The sequence below is a fragment of the Solanum tuberosum genome, unplaced genomic scaffold (assembly GCF_000226075.1).
Source record: "Solanum tuberosum cultivar DM 1-3 516 R44 unplaced genomic scaffold, SolTub_3.0 scf00095, whole genome shotgun sequence".
Classification (NCBI taxonomy): domain Eukaryota; kingdom Viridiplantae; phylum Streptophyta; class Magnoliopsida; order Solanales; family Solanaceae; genus Solanum; species Solanum tuberosum.
Window position 1 is genome coordinate 1471254 of NW_006239021.1, and position 18650 is coordinate 1489903.

Consider the following 18650-nt stretch of genomic DNA (forward strand, 5'->3'; position numbering starts at 1 on the left):
TGATGGCTTCACTACTTTAATGATAAAATGAAAAGGATAATTTTGGATGCGAGTTTCATGAAACAAAAAAGATGAATTTATATAGATAAAAATAGAGGAACACCAAAAGACATCTTAAAGTTTTAAATTAAATATTTGAAGGTTTCAAAGGGCCAAAATAGATAAAAGAGAATAACTTTAAGAATATTAAATATACGCAATGAACTCTCCATTTACTCAATGTAGTAATTGATTCAAACATGTAATTAACTAAATATTTATAATATTTTAAATTAGTATAGGGGGAAAATGATATTTCAACTTTTAACTTTTTTGTTCCCACTTTTAGTAATATGATGATGATGATGATATGATATGATATAGATTATTGCAAATGTCATTCACACCCTTTTATTATATTCTTTAGTTACAACATTATGAATTATTTTAGTTATTTCTATCTTTCATCTTTCTTTATATTAACTTTTTGCGCAATAACTTTTCAGATTCTTATACCACCCCTAACACCACATTGTTATTGGCATTGAAACGAATCATGTCTTATTGTATAAATTGAAAATAATTTACAAGGATATGAACAATATATTTGTTGGGTGTAAGTTAAACATGTAATTATATATATAAATTCATATATTGAATATATTTTTATATTTAATTTTAGTTTATCAATGAAAAAAATGGAAAGTTAAATAACTATCTTTGACTTATGTACACATTCAATTGAGAAGTCAAATATGAGAACCAACAACAAGAACATGATCTATTATGCACCTTATAAAATAAAAATTAATGTACAGAAAAATAGTTCTAAAAATAAAAGGTAGTTTTTTTTAATATGTCCATATGACATCTAATTTTTTTTTAATTCAAATACTTTAATTTTTAAAATATTTATACTATTAAATTGAAATACACGCACAACGCACGTGTTCTAGAACGAGTAACAAAATAAAAAGAGGAAAGGAAAAGAGAAATTACCTAAAAAAATATATTTCCAGACCTCTCCCCGTTCCCGCCAACGGCTGAGGCAGGAGATTCTTCTCTTTTTCTTCTGTGACGAAATTACCCTTGCAATATTCCCAAACCGAGGAACAGCGAGGGGCAGTCTTTGGTAACAAATTCTTCTGTGTATAACGAACTATAAACACAACTCACGTTCTTCATTCTTCTTCATCGAATTTCCGATTCCGTTTTCCCTCTGAAGCAAAAAACATGAAGTTTTCAGATATGAAACTCCAGGCCATGAATGCTGTGAGAGCTTACTTCGTAAGGAATTGGACAATAGAAGACCTGATGAATAATGGAGAAATGACCCAGCACGATTACTCAAGCTTGAAGAGGGTACATTCATTCTTACGGTTTCATTTATTCTTTATATATGATCACAAATGTAAGAAATATTGTTCTACTTGATTAAAATGTTGGTCATGAAAAGTATAGTAATCGAGAGATGGAGGAATCGAGATTTTTCTATCTTGTAATCTCGTTACTGATAGCTGTATTTGGAGATCTACTTGGAATCGATTCATAATGAATTTTGATTTTTCTGAATAGTTTACATGTATTGCCGTAATTCTTTCTCATCTTTTGTACTTGCTTTACTTAATTATTCAAGATTCATGATGAATTTTGATTTTTCTGAATATTTTACATGTATTACCGTATTTTTTAGTGATAATCACACAAAACGATTGGCATAACTTGTAACTTTCTTTAGCATTTTGAGTAAAGTTTGGTATTAAAACCTTGCTCCCTATTTAGTCTTCAAAGTTGTTTTTGAATAGTTTGGATGAAATTGCATTCAAGCTTCCCAAAATGAATTCGTTTCATATAATTTTGGATGGAGGGATTAATTGTTTCATGCAATTTCTGGTTTCAGCATCTTGTGTTTGATCTTTTCTTTCTTTGCAAAACCTAGTTAGCTGGAGAAGATGCATTTTCACTTCTGCTTCCAAGTATTGGATTCCCCTTTTTCCTGTAATTGATTAGTTTGCTGAAATATAGGTATATCTTACTCTCTTCTTTGCCATGTGGAGCTTTACTTCTGGATCCTTCTCGCACTGGATATGGGAAGCGGGAGGGCAGTTCACAGTCCTTTCTTCTGTAGCAAGTTTACTCTGTCTTTACTTGATATCACCATTGAGAGTGGTACGTGAACTGTGACTTGTAAATTTTCTTCCAAGTTGATTTATTATTGAGGTCGCTTCTTATATTGTAAATCTTCTGTCTATGCAGAGGACGAGGGTCTTACTCTTGATGATTGCTGCCTTTTCCAATGGTGCTTCTATTGGCATTTTTACCAAATATTTCTTTGAAATAGATCAAGAGTAAGACTAGAAAGATGGCAGATATTTCTGTTACTGATGTTCTATATGGTTGCTTTTACTGCTTTCTTGTCATATCATATTATCAGAAATCTGATTTTTGTAGTCTTCAATTGTGTACAGAGAAAGGCTTGATGCTGATTGGTATTTATACTTGTGATTACTTTATCCTTAATAATCATTGGATCTACTCAAAATCCTAACTGGAAAATTAGTATCCTTGTAGAAACTATTGTTTTTCATCTTTTATTAGAATGACTACCTACTCTGTGAAAATTCTTTCATAAGGCTTGTGAGAACAATGGCATTGGAGTGGATGAATTTGACATTTTTTATCATTCTTGCACACAGTTAGCTAAAAGTGGCTACTAGGATCACATAGGTTTTGGAGAACCTGGAATGTCTGAAAATTTGTGCATTAATGGCATGATCAATCACCTAGGTCTTTACAGTTCAGAATTGGCATTATGCTTAGCATATGAATGGGAAATATTGAGCAATATGAGCATTGGTGTTGGGATGCTGGTCTGTTGTTAGGTTGTAAGCTATTGTTTTTGGACTTGTAAACTGATGACTTGTACTTCAGATTCCAATACCCTGAAATTACTTATATCTTTTCATGATTTTAGGGGATTTTACTGGAGTTACAGTTAGAAAATTCTATCTCACCATTATGTGCATTCTTAGCTAGCAGTATATGTTATAGCACACAGAAATTCAGCAATATGATGACCAAATTGTGAAGGGGTTCTTCATTTGCACCAAGTGAGGCGCATAGATGAGTGAAATCAAGAAACATGACGAAATTATTTCCCACTGATTTCCTGAAGTCATTTCTAATATGACAAAGACATTTGGTTGCTCTTTCACTTTCTACATTATATTACATCTTAATGAATTCAATAGTAGTTACTTTGCTCCTTCTGTATGTGTAGTTGATTATCTCTTTCTCCTTCTGTATGTGTAGTTGATTATCTCTTGTTGTTCTGTGTTCCTTATTTGAAGAATATTTTGATAATTTGAAAAATATCTAACTTCAGAAAGCATTCCTTGCTTTTGCTCTACAGCCTTGTTGTCAGCCTTTTGGCACCTCCAACACTTGGCATTGGAGCTATCTGGTCTGAATCCTTATTAGCGAGGGAAAGGAGTGAAATCTATCTGGCCTGCCTGTTCTATTCTTGGGCTGTAATGTTCTCCACCTTTGTTGCTACTAAATCAGAATTCATTGACAGCCAGACAGCTCATTGGATGTTAAAGGTAAGCAGTTGTATGCATACAATGTGCTCACACACATCCTATAAATCATTACTTCTGTCTAATGAATGAATAATATGACTGACTTAATGATGAGTACTGCTTGTGTGATAGGTATGCATTGTGTTTGCATTGTTCATGGGATACGTTGTGGTATATAGCCAAGAGATATTGTATGATGCTCACTTTGGAGAAATTAACTCTGTCAATCGCACACTCACCGTCTTCTTCCGTTTACCAGGTATAGTGGTCCATGCTGCAAGACTATGCCTGGGTGCATAAATTGAGCAACACAGACAGAATCACAGAATTAATGCTGATACACTTAGAACTGTAGAATAAATAGAGAGTAGAATGCAGATGGGGAGAACTGTAAATGATGAATTCCTTTGTGGCTACGTTTTGCTGATTGAATTTGAAATTCGTCAGTCTGAAGCCAAGTGCTTTGAATGTTATATTCCTTGACCAAATAGTAATAGTATATTCTAGCGTTCCCAATTTTTTCACAAAATTTTAGCTATACACGAATGATTTGTTATATATTTCATTTTCTTGGAAATTATTTTCTCCATTGTCAAACACAACAAAAATACATGTCGGCTTTCTTTACAATGAACTGGAATTCATTATGGGTATATTCACATGTCGAAAAGCATGATGATAGAATTCGAACTTAACATCTATTATTATTGCTGATAAATAAAGAAAGAGAAAAAACATTTTTTCAACATATTTCACCAAAAACTAGCGCTTCAAGCAAAGATCTTCTCACCCTCTTGATTCCAACGGCACCCAAGGGCGTAACGCATGATACCAATAGATTAGAAGAAATCTTCATTGCAACTGATATGAATTATGATTAACGTGTGATGTTTTCGTTGTTTGTGATTTTTGAGGTGTAGTTAAAGACTTTTTTTGATAAGAAAGTACAATTGTTCCCATTCCCATTTTCTCTCTGAAAAAAATAGAGAAGAATGATGAAGTTCTCAGAACTGAAACTCCTAGCTATGAATACTGTGAAATCGTACTTCAATAGGAATTGTGGAAGAGAAGACACTGTCATCCGAGAGGAAACATTTAAAATAGGTAAAATCTACACCATCGATTCTCTGCACGACATTTGTACTCGTTTATCCAATAAAAACTTTAAAAAAAAAAAAGAAAAAAGAAAGAAAAAAGATGCAAAACTCAGCCAATAACTGAAAGGTAGAGCCGTAAATATTCCCAAACAGAGTAACGGCGAGGGGCAGTCTTTGGTAACAAACTCTTCTGTGTATAACGAACTATAAACACAACTCACGTTCTTCATTCTTCTTCATCAAATTTCCGATTCCTTTTTCCCTCTGAAGCAAAAAACATGAAGTTCTCAGATATGAAACTCCAGGCCATGAATGCTGTGAGAGCTTACTTCGTAAGGAATTGGACAATAGAAGACCTGATGAATAATGGAGAAATTCCCCAGCATGCTTACACAAGCTTGAAGAGGGTACATTCATTCTTACGGTTTTATTTTTTCTTTATATTAGATCACAAATGTAAGAATTATTGTTCTACTTGATTAAAATGTTGATTATGAAAAATATTGTAATCGAGAGATGGAGGAATCGAGATTTTTCTATCTAGTAATCTCGTTACTGATAGCTGTATCAGGAGATCTACTTGGAATTGATTCAAGATGAATTTTGATTTTTCTGAATAGTTTACATGTATTACCGTAATTTTTTCTCATCTTTTGTACTTGCTTTACTTAATTCTTCAGGATTCATGATGAATTTCGATTATTCTTAATATTTACATGTATTACCATAATTTTTTCTTGTCTTTTGTACTTGCTTATGCTGTTAGTGATAATCAAACAAAACGATTGGCATAACATGTAACTTTTCTTTAGCATTTTGAGTAAAGTTTGGTATAGAAACATTGCTCCCTATTCAGTCTTGAAAGTTGTTTTTGAATAGTTTGGATGAAATTGCATTCAAACTTCCCAGAATGAATTCGTTTCATATAATTTTGGACTCAGGGATTAATTTGTTTCAAGCAATTTCTGGTTTCAGCATCTTGTGTTTGATCTTTTCTTTCTTTGCAAAACCTAGTTAGCTGGAAAAGATGCGTTTTCGCTTCTGCTTCAAAGTATTGGATTCTCCTTTTTTCCTGTAATTGATTAGTTTGCTGAAATATAGGTATATCTTACTCTCTTCTTTGCCATGTGGAGCTTTACTTTTGGATCCTTCTTGCACTGGACCCGGGGAGCGGGAGGACTGTTCACAGTCCTTTCTTCTGTAGCAAGTTTACTCTGTCTTTACTTTATATCACCATTAAGAGTGGTACGTGCACTGTGACTGGTAAATTTTCTTCCAAATTGTTGATTTATTTTTGAGGTCGCTTCTTATATCGTAAATCTTCTGTCTATGCAGAGGACGAGGGTCTTACTCTTGATGATTGCTGCCTTTTCCATCGGTGCTTCTATTGGCATTTTTATCAAATATTTCTTTGATATAGATCATGAGTAAGACTAGAAACATTGTGCAGATTTCTGTTGTTGATGTTCTGTATGGTTGCTTTTACTGCTTTCATCTTTAATTAGAATGACTACCTACTCTGGACTTTTGAGAACAAAGGCATTGGAAGAGTGCTCTTTCAATTTCTACATCTTAATGAATTCAATAGCAGTTACTTTGCTCCTTCTGTATGTGTAGTTGATTATCTCTTGCTGTTCTGTGTTTCCTTATTTGAAGTATATTTTGTTAATTTGAAAAATATCTAACTTCAGAAAACATTCCTTGCTTGCTCTACAGCCTTGTTTACAGCCTTTTGGCACCTCCAACATTTTCCATTGGATTTATGTGGTTTGGGTCCATGTTTACGAGGGAAAGGAGTGATATCTACTTGGGCTGCCTGTATTATTCTTGGGCTCTATGTTTCTCCACCTTTGTTGCTAGTAATGCAGACTACATTGACAGCCAGACATCTCATTTTTTGTTAAAGGTAAGCAGTTGTATGCATACAATGTGCTAACACACATCCTATAAATCATTACTTCTGTCTAATGAATGACTTGATGATGAGTACTGCTTGTGTGATAGGTATGCATTGTGCTTGCATTGTTCTTGGGGTACGTTGTGGTATATAGCCAAGAGATATTGTATGATGCTCACTATGGAGAAATTAACTTTGTCAATCGCACACTCACCATCTTCTTCCGTTTACCGGGTATATTGGTCCATGCTGCAAGACTATGCCTGTGTGCATAAATTGAGCAACACAAATAGAATCACAGAAGTAATGCTGATACACTTGGAACTGTAGAATAAATAGAGAGTAGAATCCAGATGGGGAATTTGAAATTCATTAGTCTGAAGCCAAGTGCTTTGAATGTTATATTCCTTGGAAAATAGTAATTGTATATTCTAGCGTTCCCATTTTTTCACAAAATTTTAGCTACAAATCGGTTAGCTTTTCTCTTGATATCAATTTTTCAAAAACCCTTTCAATTTTTTTTCAGTTGGTCTATTTTACTTTCTGTTGGTGATGAGCACTTTTGCTTAACCAAATAGTACTCCTTTTAAGACTAATCAATTGTTTTAATAGGAAAAAGTATTTATTTGGAACTTTTTAGCAAACACATGAATGATTTGTTATCTATTTCATTTTCTAGGAAAATATTTTCTCCATTGTCAAACACAACCAAAATACATGTCGACTTTCTTTACAATGAACTAGAATTAATTCATTATGGATATATTCACAAGTCGAACAACAAATCGGGATGGGCCTGACTCTAATACCATGTAAAAATATGACACCTGGGCCTAACTAAACCTCAAAAGCTAGCCCATGAGGGGAGGTTTGTCCAAGTCCTTATAAGGAGACCAAATTTTCATCCCTCTACCGATGTGGGACTTCTTAACATGAACTTACATATAGTATTATTGCTAATAAATAAAGAAAGAGAAAAAACATTTTCTCAACAACTTTCACCAAAAACTAGCGCTTCAAGCAAAGTAGTTCTCACGCTCTCGATTCCAACAGCACCCAAGGGAGCAGCACATGAAACCAATAGATTAGAGGAAATCTTCATCGCAACTGATATGAATAACGTGTGATGTTTTCGTTGTTTGTGATTTTTGAGTAGTAGTTTAAGGTTTTTGTTGGAATGTACGTGTCCACCAGTGATTAGGACCAGGTTCCCCGACAGAATAAAAGAACAGAAAATAAATAGCACCATGTAAATCATGCACAATATTTTACATGGAAACCCCCTTGCTCAAGGGCGATGAAAAACACGACCTATACTCACAAAATTTCAACCCAAACTCCATTTCATTTAAACGGAGCAAAGTTTCCAATTACAAACTCTTGCAACCTAGGAATTAAAACTCTTTAATCCCTTCCCCGTTACAGTAGCAACTCTACTACAAAGGAAACTAAACAATAATCCTATTGTCCACTAAACCAACTAACTCTAGTTGATCTATACTTTAAGAACCCACAAGGCTAGCTCTAGCCACCAACTCCGATCTCTAAGACAAGAGCATAAACGAGCAGCACCTCTGTTGCACCACACATCAACTAACTCTAGTTGACACTCCTAGGCAACTCTACCCAAGAGAACATCAAAACAATGATGTAAAGAGGCTTGACTAAAAATAGATGATTCGACTAACTAACTCTAGTTAATACGACTCAAACTAAGAACTTAGACAAGCAAATGATCTACTATCCTTTATAACTTAGGAGTAGATTTACAATGTAAGCACATAAGATACAGAGCTCAAAATACAACAAAGACTCTTCAGCACTCCATCAGGTCCCTTGTTGATATGAGCAGTGTTCTTCCTTGAAGATGGCTTCTTCTTTGTAAGCTTATGAATTTCAGAAATTCAAATCTTTGTTTGCCAAATCTTGGTTTGTGTCTTGTGAGACCATTGGCTGAGAGCTGCTTTTCTGAAAAGTTGTGCACCAACCATGTCAGATGTGACAACTTTTAAACAGTTGTCTTTTCGTCTTTTTCATGTACGCAGTCTTTTAGGGACCAGGTCCCTTGCAGTGTGTTCTTGAAAAAGACTTGCTAACGCTCTCTCTTTTTGAATGAATAATATTGTTTGTTTATTGTTGTATATATCAGTCACCAACAAGAATTTTGACCACTAATACAAACAACCTCGTCTGTCCTTCCTATTGGTGAAGTACACTGCACTTTTCACCAACTAACCTGACAAGATAACTTTACAGTTGTACACCATTTTGAATCTAGACGAGAGCACTCCGCCAGGGACCGGGTCCCTGCATTTGTGAGGATCATCAAAACACCTAGAAAACAACATTTTCCTCCTTTTTGATGATGACACACAAATATTTCTCATGCTGAGTTTATTTATTCATTTACCCTATCGTCAGTCTCAATAACAAGGATCTGCTCCTTTTTTAGATCTCTAAGTTTGTGAAATCATCAAAACTTAACATCAGTTCCAAAATAACATTTTTCCCCTTTTTGATGATAACAGACTTATTCACCTTCTTCCCCCTATCAGCATGACTCTTTAGGTAACTGGATTGGTCCCCTTTTTTCATCATTCTCGAAGCTTGTTAAATCATCAAAACTTCACATCAGCTTCAAAATAATATTTTCCTCCTTTTTGATGATAATAGACTTATTCACCTTTCCCCCCCTATCAACATGACTCTTCAGGTAACTGAATTGGTCCCCTTTTTTTATCATTCCCAAATTTTGTTAAATCATCAAAACTCCCTATCAGCAACAAAATAACAATTTTCTTTTATAAGAAGTACAATTGTTCCCATTTCCATTTTCTCTCGGGAAAAAAATGAAGAAGAAGGATGAAGTTCTCAGAGCTGAAACTCCTAGCAATGAATGCTGTGAAATCGTACTTCAATAGAATTGGGGAAGAGAAGACCTGATGAATTCTGGAAATGTTAACTGGCACGCTCTTTCAATTTCTACCTTATATATGAATATATTATTGTCGTAGCACTAAGATTTCCTTCGTTCATTTATTTACAAAATTGCTCCTTCAAAATTATATGTGCAATTTGAGAAAAAATATATATATACAAGGAGAAAGTAATACTAATACTAATATTCAATCTCTTAAAAATAAAAAATCAATCTCAATTAATTTAGGGAAATATTTTGGATTGGGGCATTTTTATGTAATTAATTTAGTCAAAAATAAATTTATTCCTACCTCTCCCCTTTCCCGCCAACGACCTGAGCCTGGAGATTGTTCTCCTTTTCTGCTTTGACGAAAGTACCCCTGCAATATCCTCTAAACTCAGCCAAAAACCGAAAGGTAGAACTGTAAATATTTCCCAAACAGAGGAAATGCGAGGGGCAGTTGTTGGTAACGAACTCTTCTTCTGTGTATAACAAACACAGCTCAAGTTCCTCATTCATCTTCATCAAATTTCCGATTCCCTTTTCTCTCTGAAGCAAAAAACATGAAGTTCACAGATATGAAACTCCAGGCAAGGAAGGCTGTGAGAGCTTACTTCGTAAGGAATTGGACAAGAGAAGACCTGATGAATAATGGTGAAATTCCCGAGAACGTTTATGCAAGCTTGAAGAGGGTACATTCATTCTTACGGTTTCATTTTTTCTTTATATTTGATCACAAGTGTAAGTATTATTGTTCTACTTGATTAAAATGTTTATTATGAAAAATATTGTGATCGAGAGATTGAGGAATCGAGTTAATTAAAAATATTGTAACTGTACGTGATCTCATTATTGATAGCTGTACCAGGAGATCTACTTGGAATCGATTTGTTTTAGTGTTACTTAATTCTTCAGGATTCATGATGAATTTTGATTTTTCTGAATATTTTACATGTATTACTGTAATTTTTCTCTTCTTTTGTACTTGCTTACTTAATTCTTCAGTATTCATGATGAATTTCGATTTTTCTGAATATTTTACAAGGATTACCATAGTTTTTTCTCTTCTTTTAATTTGTACTTGCTTATGCTGTTAGTGATAATCTGACAAAATGATTGGAGTAACATGCAACTTTTGTTAAGCATTTCGAGTCAAGTTTGGTATTGAAACCATGCTCCCTATTCAGTCTTGAAAGTTGTTTTTGAATAGTTTAAATGAAGTTTAATGGTGCCAAGTGCATTCAAGCTTCCCAAAATGTATTTGTTTCATATAATTTTGGATGGAGGGATTTACTTGTTTCATGCAATTTCAGGTTTCAGCATCTTGTGTTTGATCTTTTCTTTCTTTGCAAAACCTAGTTAGCCGGAAAAGATGCATTTTCACTTCTGCTTCCAAGTATTGGATTCCCCTTTTTTCCTGTGATTGATTAGTTTGCTGAAAATATAGGTGTATCTTACTCTCTTATGTACCTTGTGGAGCTTTTCTTTTGGATCTTTCTTGCAATTGATCTGGGAAGCGGGAGGGCGGTTCACAGTCCTTTCTTCTGTAGCAAGTTTACTCTGTCTTTACTTTATATCACCATTGAGAGTGGTAAGTGATAAGTGTCTTGTAGATTTTCTTCCAAGTTGTTGATTTATTATTGAAGTCGCTTCTTATGTCGTAAATCTTCGGTCTATGCAGAGGACGAGGGTCTCACTCTTGATGTTTGCAGCCTGTAACATGGGTGCTTCTTTTGGCTTTTATATCGAATATCTCTTCGGAATGAATCAAATGTAAGACTCAAAAGATGCTAAACATTGTTCAGATATCTTCTGTTGAAGTTTTATATGATTGCTTTTACTACTTTCTTATCATATCATATTATCAGGAACCTGATTTTTGTAGTCTTTATGTGCAGAGAAAGGCTTTTTTCTGATTGGTATTTATACTTGTGATTACTTTATCCTTAATAATCATTAGATCTACTCGAAATCCTAACTGGAAAAGTTAGTATCCTTGTAGAAACTAAGTATTGTTTTTCATGTTTATTAGAATGACTACCTCCTCTGTGAAAATTCTTACCTAAGGACTTGTGAGAACAATAGTATTGGAGTGGATGAATTTGACATTTTTTATCATTCTTGCACGCAGTTAGCTAAAAGTGGCTACTAGGATCACATTTGTGCATTAATGGCATGATCGATTACCTAGGTCTTCACAGTTCAGAATTGGCATTATGCTTAGCATATGAATGGGAAATATTGAGCAATATGAGTATTGGGTGTTAGAATGTTGGTCTGTTGTTAGGTTATTAGCTATTGTTTTTGGACTTGTAAACTGTTGACTTGTACTTCAGATTCCTATACCCTGTAATTACTTGTATCTTTCATGGATTTAGGGTATGTTACTGGAGTTACAGTTAGAAAATTGTATCTCACCATTAGGTGCATTCTTGGCTACTAGTATATGTTATGGCACATAGAAATTTAGCAATATGATGACCAAATTGTGAAGGAGTTCTTCATTTGCACCAAGTAGGGCGCATAAATGAGTGAAACCAAGAAACATGACGAAATTATAAAGAGTGCACTTAAATAATTTTACACTGAATTCTTGAAGTCATTTCTAATATGACAAAGACGTTTGCTTGCACTTTCAGTTTCTACGTTATATTGCATCTTAATGAATTCAATAGCAGTTACTTTGCTCCATCTTTATGTGTAGTTGATTATCTCTCGTTGTTGTGTGTTCCTTATTTGAAGAATATTTGGTAAGTTGAAAAATATCTAACTTCAGAAAGCATTCCTTGCTTGCTCTCCAGCCTTGTTGTCGGCCTTTATGCAGGTCCAACACTTGCCATTGGAACTTTCTGGATTGAATCCTTGTTATCGAGGGAAAGGAGAGAAATCTACATCAACTGCCCGAGCTATCCTTTGAGTCTAATGTTTGCCACCTGTGTTGTTAGAACTTTCGAATTCATTGACAGACACGCAGCTTATTGGATGTTAAAGGTAAGCAGTGGCATGCATACAATTTGCTCACACACATCCTATAAATCATTGCTTCTGTCTAATGAACGAATAATATGACTGACTTGATGATGAGTACTGCTTGTGTGATAGGTATGCGTTGTGCTTGCATTATTCTTGGGGTACGTTGTGGTATATAGCCAAGAGATATTGTATGATGCTCACTTTGGAGAAATTAACTTTGTCAATCGCACAGTCACCATCTTCTTCCATTTACCGGGTATAGTGGTCCATGCTGCAAGACTATGCCTGGGTGCAAAAATTGAGCAACACCGACAGAATTAATGCTGATACACTTGGAACTGTAGAATAAATAGAGAGTAGAATGCAGATGAGGAACTGTAAATGATGAAAAGTATTCCTTTTTCACTACATTTTACTGATCAAATTTGAAATTCGTTAGTCTGAAGCTAAGTGCTTTGAATATTATATTCCTTGGCAAATAGTAATTGTAATCCCAATTTTTTCACATAATTTTAGCTACAAATCGGTTAGCTTTTCTCTTCACATCAATTTTCGAAAACCACTTACCAATTTTTTCAGTTGGTCTATTTTGCTCTCTGTTGGTCACCACTCACCCCCAATGTATAAGCACTCTTTGTTAACCAGATAAAGACATTTCAATTGTTTTAACAGGAAAACGTATTTATTTGCACCTTTTTAGAAAACACACGAACGATTTGTTATCTATTTCATTTTCTATGAAAATATTTTCTTCATTGTCAAAGACAACCAAAATAAACATCAACTTTCTTTTACAATGAACTGGAATTCATTATGGGTTTATTAACGAGCCGAAAAGGATAACAATTGAATTTGAACTTACATATATTAGTGTTGCTGATAAATAAAGAAAGAGAAAAAACATTGTTTCAACATAATTCATCAAAAACTGATAAGTTTTCGACTTTTTTTTTATATCAGAAATACAATTGTTCCACAGGAGTAATTTAAAAAAACCAAATGAGAAAAAGGAAAACCTTCCCGCCAATGATCTGAGTCAGGAGATTCTTTTACTTCCTTGACGAAATTACCCCATCTTATTCCCAAAATTCAGCCCATAACTGAAAGGTAAAACCGTAAATATCTGAAATAGAGTAATGGCAAGGGCAGTCGTTGGTAATGAACTCTTCTCTGCAAAACTATAAAAACAGCTCACGCTCCTCATTCTTCCTCATCACTTTTCCATTTCCATTTTCTCTCTGAAAAAAATAGAGAAGAAAGATGAAGTTCTCAGAGCTGAAACTCCATGCGATGAATGCTGTGAAATCGTACTTCAACAGGAACTGGGGAAGAGAAGACCTGATGAAATCTGGAAAAGTTAACCAGGAAACTCTCGACATCTTGAATGCGGTACATTTATCCTATACCTAAGAATTACTGTTCTGATCAAAATATTGATTTAGAAAAATGTTGTAATATAAGATTGAGAAATCGAGATTTTAGTCATGTTACTAATAGCTGATCAGAAGATGATGCTAAATCCTTAAATTTTTTATATCTTCACTATTGATGAATTTCGGTTCTCGGAATATTGCGGATAATCATAGTCGATTCGTTTTTTAACAGTAAGAAATAAGGCAACATTCTACTTGCTTTTCTAAAATCTTCAGGATTGATGAATTCTGCTTCTCAGAAGATTTTAAAGTATTGCCGTAATTTTTGCTGTTCCTCTGCACTTGCTTATGACGTTAGTGATAAAACAACTGGAGTAACATTTTGTATCGAGTTTGTTATTGAAGCCTGGCTCCCTATTCAGTCTTAGAAGTTGTTTTGAATGAAAGTAGCATAACAATTGAATGGGACGGATTAGTCTGTTTCGTGCAATTTCAGATTTCAGCTTCTAATTCCAACACTATGAAGGGCCCTTTTCCTGTGATTGATTCGTTTTTACTGATGATATAGGTGTATTTTACTTTCTTCAATGTCATGTTTTGCTCTACTATTGGATCCTACTTGCACTTGTTCTGGGAAGTGGGAGGGCTGTTCACAGTCCTCTGTTGTGTAGCAAGTTTACTCTGGCTTTACTTTACACCACCATGGAGACTGGTACGTGATCAATGACTCGTAGATTTTCTTCCAAGTTGCTGAACTGTTCTTCAAGTCGCTTCTTATTTTGTAAATCCTCTGTCTATGCAGAATCAAAGGCGCTCACTATTGATGATTTATGCCTTTTCCTTCGGGGCTTCTGTTGGCCTTCTTACCAAATATCTCTTCGAAATGCATCAAAAGTAAGGCTCAAAAGATGCTAAACATTGTTCAGATATCTGCTGTTGATGTTTTATGTGGTTGCTTTTACTGCTTTCTTTTCATATCATATTATCAGGAAACTGATTTTTGTAGTCTTCAATTGTGTACAGAGAAAGGCTTTTTGCTGATTAGTATAAAAACTTTATCCTTGTAGAAACTACTGTTTTTCATCTTCAATTTGAATGACTATTCTCTCTGTGAAAATTCTGTAGTAAGGACTTGTGAGTACAAGGGCACATGAATGGAGGGATTTGACATTTTGTATCATTCTTGCACGTAGTTAGCTAAATGTGGCTAGGATCACGTATGTTTTGGACATCCTGGAATGTCTGAAAATTAATTTGTGCATTAATGGCATGATCGATCACCTAGGCTTTTTCACAGTTTAGAATTCTCATTATGCTTAGCTTATGAATGAAAAACATTGAGCAATATGTCCAGCATTGGGTGCTAGAATGTTGGTCTGTTGTTAGGCTATAAACTATTGTTTTGGACTTCTAAATTGATGGCTTGTAATTAAGATTCATATACCCTGAAATTACTTGTATCCTTCATGGACTTAGGGGACTTGACTTCAATTATAGTTAGAAAAATGTATCTAACAATTATGTGCTTCTTTGGAAACCTGAACAGTTTTAATGTCTCTGCATTCTTGGCTATTAGTATATGTTATAGCACATACAGTTTCAAATTTTGAACTATGTTTGGCTTAGAATGGGAGAAGTTGAGCAATATGATGACCAGAATGTGAAAGAGTTCTGCATCTGCACCAAATTGCGAAGAGTTCACATAGATAATTTACCCCTGATTCCTGGAGTTTGTTCTAAAATAACAGACATTTGCTTGCTCTGTTAATTCCTACATTATATTGCATCTTAATGAATTCAATAGCAGTTACTTTACCCCTACAGTATGTGTAGTTGATAGCCCTTGTTGTTCTCTGTTCCTTATTTTGAACAATATCTAACTTCAGAAAGCATTCCATGCTTGCTCTCCAGCTTTGTTGCCAGCTTTTTTGCAGGTACAACAGTTGGCATTGCAATTGTCATGTTTCAAGTCACAATAACAAGGGAAAGGAGCCACATCTACCACGGTGGCCTGCTTTATTGTTGTCTTGTAATGTTAGCAGTCTTGCTTGTGATTGGCTGTTTTATCCGTGACAGCTACACAGTCCAAGCCATCCTAAAGGTAAGCAGTTGTATGCATACAATGCGATCACACTCATCCTATAAAACAGTTCCCATATTAATAAATCATTACTTTTGCCTCGAACTTAATATGTATACATACAATATGATAAGTCATTTTAAACTCACTGACTCTAGCTCTAAACTCGCGTCTGTATAATGAATGAATAATATGACTGACTTGATGATGAATACTGCTTGTTGTAGGGAACCGCTGCGGTGATATTGTTCCTGGGGTACTTTGTGGTATATACCCAAGAGTTATTGTACGATGTTCTCTTTGAAGATATTGACTTTATCAATCGCGCACTCACTGTCTTCTTCAATTTACCGGCTATAGTGCTCCATGCTGCAAGAGTATGCCTTCCCTTTGGTGCAAAAGTTGATCAAAATGCAGATTAGAAACTGTAAATGATGAAAAAGTATTCCTTTGTGGCTACATTTTAGTCATTGAATTTGGTATAGGCAAGTGTTTTGAATATTTCTAGGCAAATACTGATTGCTGATTACCTACCTTACCACACAGATATACTTTGTGATTAAGAAACTCTTGAATGCTAATAAATGAAGTAGTACTTACTAATAAGTGTTCTTTCTTTTTTTCAAGATGGTGCAATAAAGACTATTTGAATTGTTACATGAGTTTCAAATTTTAGGGGTCTCATTGGAATCATATATAAGAGCTATTTGGATTAATTTCACAAATGCTCACTCAACAATTTTACTTCATTACACCAAAATTATTAAGCTATTTTTGGTATCATAAAAAATATCGTCTCTGTTTCCTCCTGGCACTTCCAATTATATTTAGGCAAATTAACACGACTATTTAGTTTTAAAAATTATTTTAGAGGGTGTGTGACTAAGCACATTTTGGTTTATCAATGGTTTGATAAACATAAAATTATCTGCTAGTCTATATATACCAAGTGGTCGGTTATTGGGAATGATTTAGTTGAGTATAAAACACATTTTTTGGACTCTTACAGCAAAGGAGAAACTAATTAGAGATAACAATGACTGAACTAGAGAAACTTTGTCAATAATCGTTGGTGAAGTGGTTGAGCTTTTATCGAAAGAAGAAATTAATTAGAGATAATAATAGCTGAATTGTATAATAATGATTGAGGGCTAGTATAACAGTGACTTAATTCAATAAGCTAAATTTTCGGCCAAAAAAATATGAAAAAGGAGAAATTGGGAACTTGTAGAGGAAATAAATTTATTCTTTAATCCTAAATTGAGTAATTAAAACTTTGGTGATGACTGATGAGGGAATTTAGTTATTTTAAATAGCTTTTAAGTATTATAGACTATATTTAATTAAAAATATAAAACATAAAATAAAAAAGATATGTAAGATTTTTTAACCAATATATCAATTTAATTAAATAAAAAAATAAAACTGAACATCTTATATAAATTAGTCAATGTTTTCAAAAACCCTACGCTAGCCTCTTCTCATAGGAGACTCCTATGGAGTTTTAGGCCTCCATGGCCGAAACAGTCTCTCCCCAGCCTCGAGCTGTGGACGAGACGCCAGAAAAACCTAGTTATGCGTCTATTTCTAATCCATCGACTTACACTCAAAAATCTGATGGAAAACTTCCACTAAAATTAAAACATGTGATCTATGTTCATGGGGAACCTACTGTGAGTTTCAACTTTTTGGATATGGAATCGTATATCCAAGAAGAAAACTTGCAATATGCTCTTGTTGCTAAGTTTTCTTATGGGAGACCCGATATGATTGATCTTAGAAAGAGTTTTACACGACACTTTGCAATCAAAGGAGATTGCAATTTAGGTTTACTGGATCATCGTCATGTTCTGGTAAGATTATCGAATCAGGAAGACTTTGTGGAGGTGTACTCTAGGGCAGTATCATTCATCACAATAAAAGAAAAAGGCGTGAATAATCAATACCAATGTCGGATTCAACGCTGGACACCATGGTTTAATCCAAAAGAGGAGACATCAATTGCTTTAGCTTGGATTTCTTTTCCGAGTTTGTCAACACAGATGTTTGCTCGTGAAGCCCTATTCTCACTTGCATCAGCCGTTGGAACACCCCTACAGGTTGATAAGGCAACAACGGGTAAGTCAAGGCCTAGTGTAGCTAGGGTAAAAGTGGAGGTTAATCTATTATCATCGCTTCCGAATAGAGTTAGAATGTTTTTAAAGATGAAAAAAATGGTGTCGTTAAAGAGGTGTTGCAAAAAATTGTCTATGACAAACTGCCTTCGTACTGCACAACATGTAAACATCAGGGTCACAAGGAGGAAGAATGCAGACTGACTATGGAGGTAGAAGGTGGACTAATTGATGAAACAAAATTATGGGACAAAGTTCGAAGGAGATTTGCGATCAATTTTGGATGAGAAAAGAAAGTTCTTTCTCTTCAATAAACTGGAAAAGAGGTAACATTACCAACTTCTTCCAATTCTGAAAAAAATAGTATGGAAAGAGTTGACGAAACAGGTCCCCTACTTGTTGCTGCAACATCTGGGAACAAAGAAGATACAGAAACTATGTTACCTGGGACACTGACTTCGAAGATTAGTGAGCAACTTGGTACGACCACAACGAGTTCGTCCACTCCTGTCCATATTGATGTTGAGGCACAAAATAATGTAGATAATAACTCAAGGCAGTTGATCGTTACATCACAATTCGCTGCAGAGCAGTTATCGTCTAGATTTGTGAAAGATAGCGAGTTGGATTCACCTA

General features: G+C 34.5%; 3 protein-coding genes and 1 long non-coding RNA gene across 4 annotated transcripts; all 4 read left to right on the plus strand.

Moving 5' to 3' along the window:
- Nucleotides 1-1100: 1100 nt before the first annotated feature.
- Nucleotides 1101-4059, plus strand: LOC102604291 (bax inhibitor 1-like). The gene is made up of 5 exons (XM_006347916.2): nt 1101-1341; nt 2005-2148; nt 2236-2327; nt 3392-3581; nt 3693-4059. The coding sequence occupies exons 1-5, from the start codon at nt 1213-1215 to the stop codon at nt 3858-3860; spliced, it is 723 nt and encodes a 240-aa protein (XP_006347978.1). The 5' UTR covers nt 1101-1212; the 3' UTR covers nt 3861-4059.
- Nucleotides 4060-4850: 791 nt separating this feature from the next.
- Nucleotides 4851-6274, plus strand: LOC102604955 (bax inhibitor 1-like). Its single transcript, XM_015308973.1, has 4 exons — nt 4851-5064; nt 5759-5902; nt 5993-6084; nt 6163-6274. The coding sequence occupies exons 1-4, from the start codon at nt 4936-4938 to the stop codon at nt 6272-6274; spliced, it is 477 nt and encodes a 158-aa protein (XP_015164459.1). The 5' UTR covers nt 4851-4935.
- A 4659-nt stretch (nt 6275-10933) lies between these two features.
- LOC102605295 (uncharacterized) lies at nt 10934-12453 on the plus strand. Its single transcript, XR_001473498.1, has 3 exons — nt 10934-11065; nt 11156-11247; nt 12276-12453. It is a non-coding gene; the product is annotated as an uncharacterized lncRNA (long non-coding RNA).
- Nucleotides 12454-13682: 1229 nt separating this feature from the next.
- On the plus strand, nt 13683-16438 carry LOC102605626 (bax inhibitor 1-like). Its single transcript, XM_006347920.2, has 5 exons — nt 13683-13836; nt 14389-14532; nt 14623-14714; nt 15732-15921; nt 16128-16438. The coding sequence occupies exons 1-5, from the start codon at nt 13708-13710 to the stop codon at nt 16320-16322; spliced, it is 750 nt and encodes a 249-aa protein (XP_006347982.1). The 5' UTR covers nt 13683-13707; the 3' UTR covers nt 16323-16438.
- The last annotated feature ends 2212 nt before the right edge of the window (nt 16439-18650 follow it).